Genomic DNA, 2,497 nt, shown 5'->3' with positions numbered 1-2,497 from the left:
TTTTTTTATTTATTTCACCCATTTATTTATTTATTTAATTTTGGCTAAAACGGCTCTCCATAGAAAACTGAGCCCTTCATGAAGACAGATCGCATCAACCTGTGATTACAGAGCTTTACTCTGTTTATGCAGCCAACACTTCTCAGGAATGATCGAAAGAAAAAAATTAAGACTTGACAAAATTAAATTTAAGATCTTTGATGCAAATCTGGGCGTTTTGAAGACTTTTTTAGGCCTAAAATTTAGATTTTCAAATTTGAGACTTTTTTAGACTTTTTAAGACCCTGCATGAACCCTGGGTTTTTATGCAATGTAGAGGCTTTTCACTTTACTCTTGCTAAAATGCTGGGACTGGAAGCGAATTAAGTAAATGACGTTTAGCAATTGATGACATCACACATTAACTTGCACTCTGAATAAGTAAGTAATTTCATTTCTGGGACGTGAAATAAAATTGTAATGAAATTAATGCATGTAAACAGAATCGTAAAAAATAAAATCAAGATGCCTGTAGCTCAAAAAATTGGCCTGATGGAGTAAAACAAATGTGATTTTTGGATTCAGCATATCAAAATACTACAAGTCAGCTGAAAAAAACATAAGACAATTTTTTTTGTGTTGACCAGTGTTATTATTTTACCCATTCTAGAATCTTGGGCGGATCAGGTGTCTTCGTGGTCCAAGCTTTCACCTTGCAGATAAGAATTATCATCACACAGATCAGCAGAACAAAGGAGGACATGAGTAGAACAGCTAAATAATTCACTCCATGATCTGTAAATTGTAAAAGAAAAATCAAGTTTCAGTGTTTAAACCTTTACTTTTTGGGACTACCCTTTTTCCAGGAACTAACTTAAACTTAACTTAAACTTGTTGATACTTGTCTTTAAACCTGGTTAAATGTTAACCTGTATGTGCATTTGTTATTTCATGATGAAATAATCAAATAATTAGGCTTTTTTTCTCCACAGAACCAAACCTCTAATTTAAACTTTTTATTAAATTACTCATCTAAAACAGAAAAACAAAGTGATTTTAAAGTCTGGATTAGGAGAAATCAAGTATGCATTGATATTTGAAACACTAATAATAAGGTTAATAATTGTGTTTTTCCACCAACATACTACTGTATTACTTCCTGTATGTCATGTATACTATCCTCCCTCTAAACTAAACTAAAATGTTTCCATAAAAGATGAGCAGCCTGTACAGTTGTTGTCGACTCACCATGTTCAGGTGGCTCAGTTGAACAGAACCGGTGTGTTTTTCTGAATGACACAAAGTTTATGCCGTTATTGTAAAGCAAATGTCCTGTAAGTGAGACGCATTTGTCTTCACCCTCAGAGAACTTCACGTCCAGTTTGCAGTAGCTGTCCTTCACAAAGCATTTCCCACTGAACTAAAATCACAGAAACAACAATTAGTACAGCATTCACATGGAGCATAGCAGTAACGTGCACCTGCCCTGCATGATGAATCACCAACACAACCTTGGAAATTAGTAAATTAGGTCATTACTAAAAATAATATTTTCTACTACTTTAATAATCAGTATTTAAAAGATGCTAAAGTATATTTTGGGCACTTTTAAGCTCAACATATTCAGAATTTTCTTCCACTGTTATCTGCTGAATAACCATTTCCAAGACAAACGAGAAAAAGAGTCTCTCCATTGACGACTGGGTTTTCCTCTGGGTTTCCTCCTAGTTGGACATGGGTGCCCCCTGTTAGGACATGGACATAGAGTCCAGACTTTCAGCTTTCATTTGAGGGTATYCACATTAAAATGGGGTTTCAAAGGGCTTTAGGAGTTCAGCTCCTTAACATGCCCACCTTTCATTTAAACGGACCAAAGGTAATTGGACAATTGACTCAAAGGCTATTTCATGGACAGGTGTGTACAACTCCTTTGTTGTGTCATTCTTAATTAAGCAGATAAAAGACCTGAAGTTGATATGAGCTGTGGTGCTTGCATTTGGAAGATTTTGCTGTGAAGAAAGGAGAAGCAAGCTATCCTTTAAGAAATTTGTAGGTCTTCTGGACGGTTTCTTTTTTTTTTTTTTTCTTTTTTTTGATATTTCGTCTCTCCTCCAAGAGACTTCTTCAGTCTGAGGAGTTTCAGGTGAACTCAGCCTTATAAGCACTGCCTCCACATGGTGGACAAACAGCTTTGATTGTTATAGTTAATCCTGTTTGTCCACCATGTGTAGGCACTGATTACAGTCATATGAAAACGTTTGGGCACCATGTTAATTTTCCTGATTTACCTTTATAAATCATTGATTGTTTGGATTTAAAAAATCAGTTAAATATATCATATAGGGGACAAACGTGATATTTGAGAAGTGAAATGAAGTTTATATGATTTACAGAAAGTGTGCAATAATTGTTTAAACAAAATTAGGCAGGTGCATAAATTTGGGCACCGTTTACATTTTATTGATTTCAAAACCTTTAAAACTAGTTATTGGAACTCAAATTTGGTTTGATAAGTTCA

The 2,497-nt window shown here is 34.6% G+C and overlaps 1 protein-coding gene across 1 annotated transcript in view; it reads right to left on the bottom strand.

Moving 5' to 3' along the window:
* ifngr1 (interferon gamma receptor 1) overlaps positions 1–2,497 on the bottom strand; it is a 22,746-nt gene that overhangs the window by 7,022 nt on the left and 13,227 nt on the right. The window contains exons 5-6 of the mRNA NM_001360877.1: positions 1,228–1,399; positions 641–774 (exon numbers count right to left, since the gene is read on the bottom strand). Of these exons, the coding sequence (NP_001347806.1) occupies positions 641–774; positions 1,228–1,399 (306 nt within the window). The remainder of the gene's footprint in view (positions 1–640; positions 775–1,227; positions 1,400–2,497) is intronic.

Source organism: Austrofundulus limnaeus, unplaced genomic scaffold (genome assembly GCF_001266775.1).
Source record: "Austrofundulus limnaeus strain Quisiro unplaced genomic scaffold, Austrofundulus_limnaeus-1.0 Scaffold616, whole genome shotgun sequence".
Classification (NCBI taxonomy): domain Eukaryota; kingdom Metazoa; phylum Chordata; class Actinopteri; order Cyprinodontiformes; family Rivulidae; genus Austrofundulus; species Austrofundulus limnaeus.
This window is presented reverse-complemented; position numbering and strand designations above follow the sequence as displayed.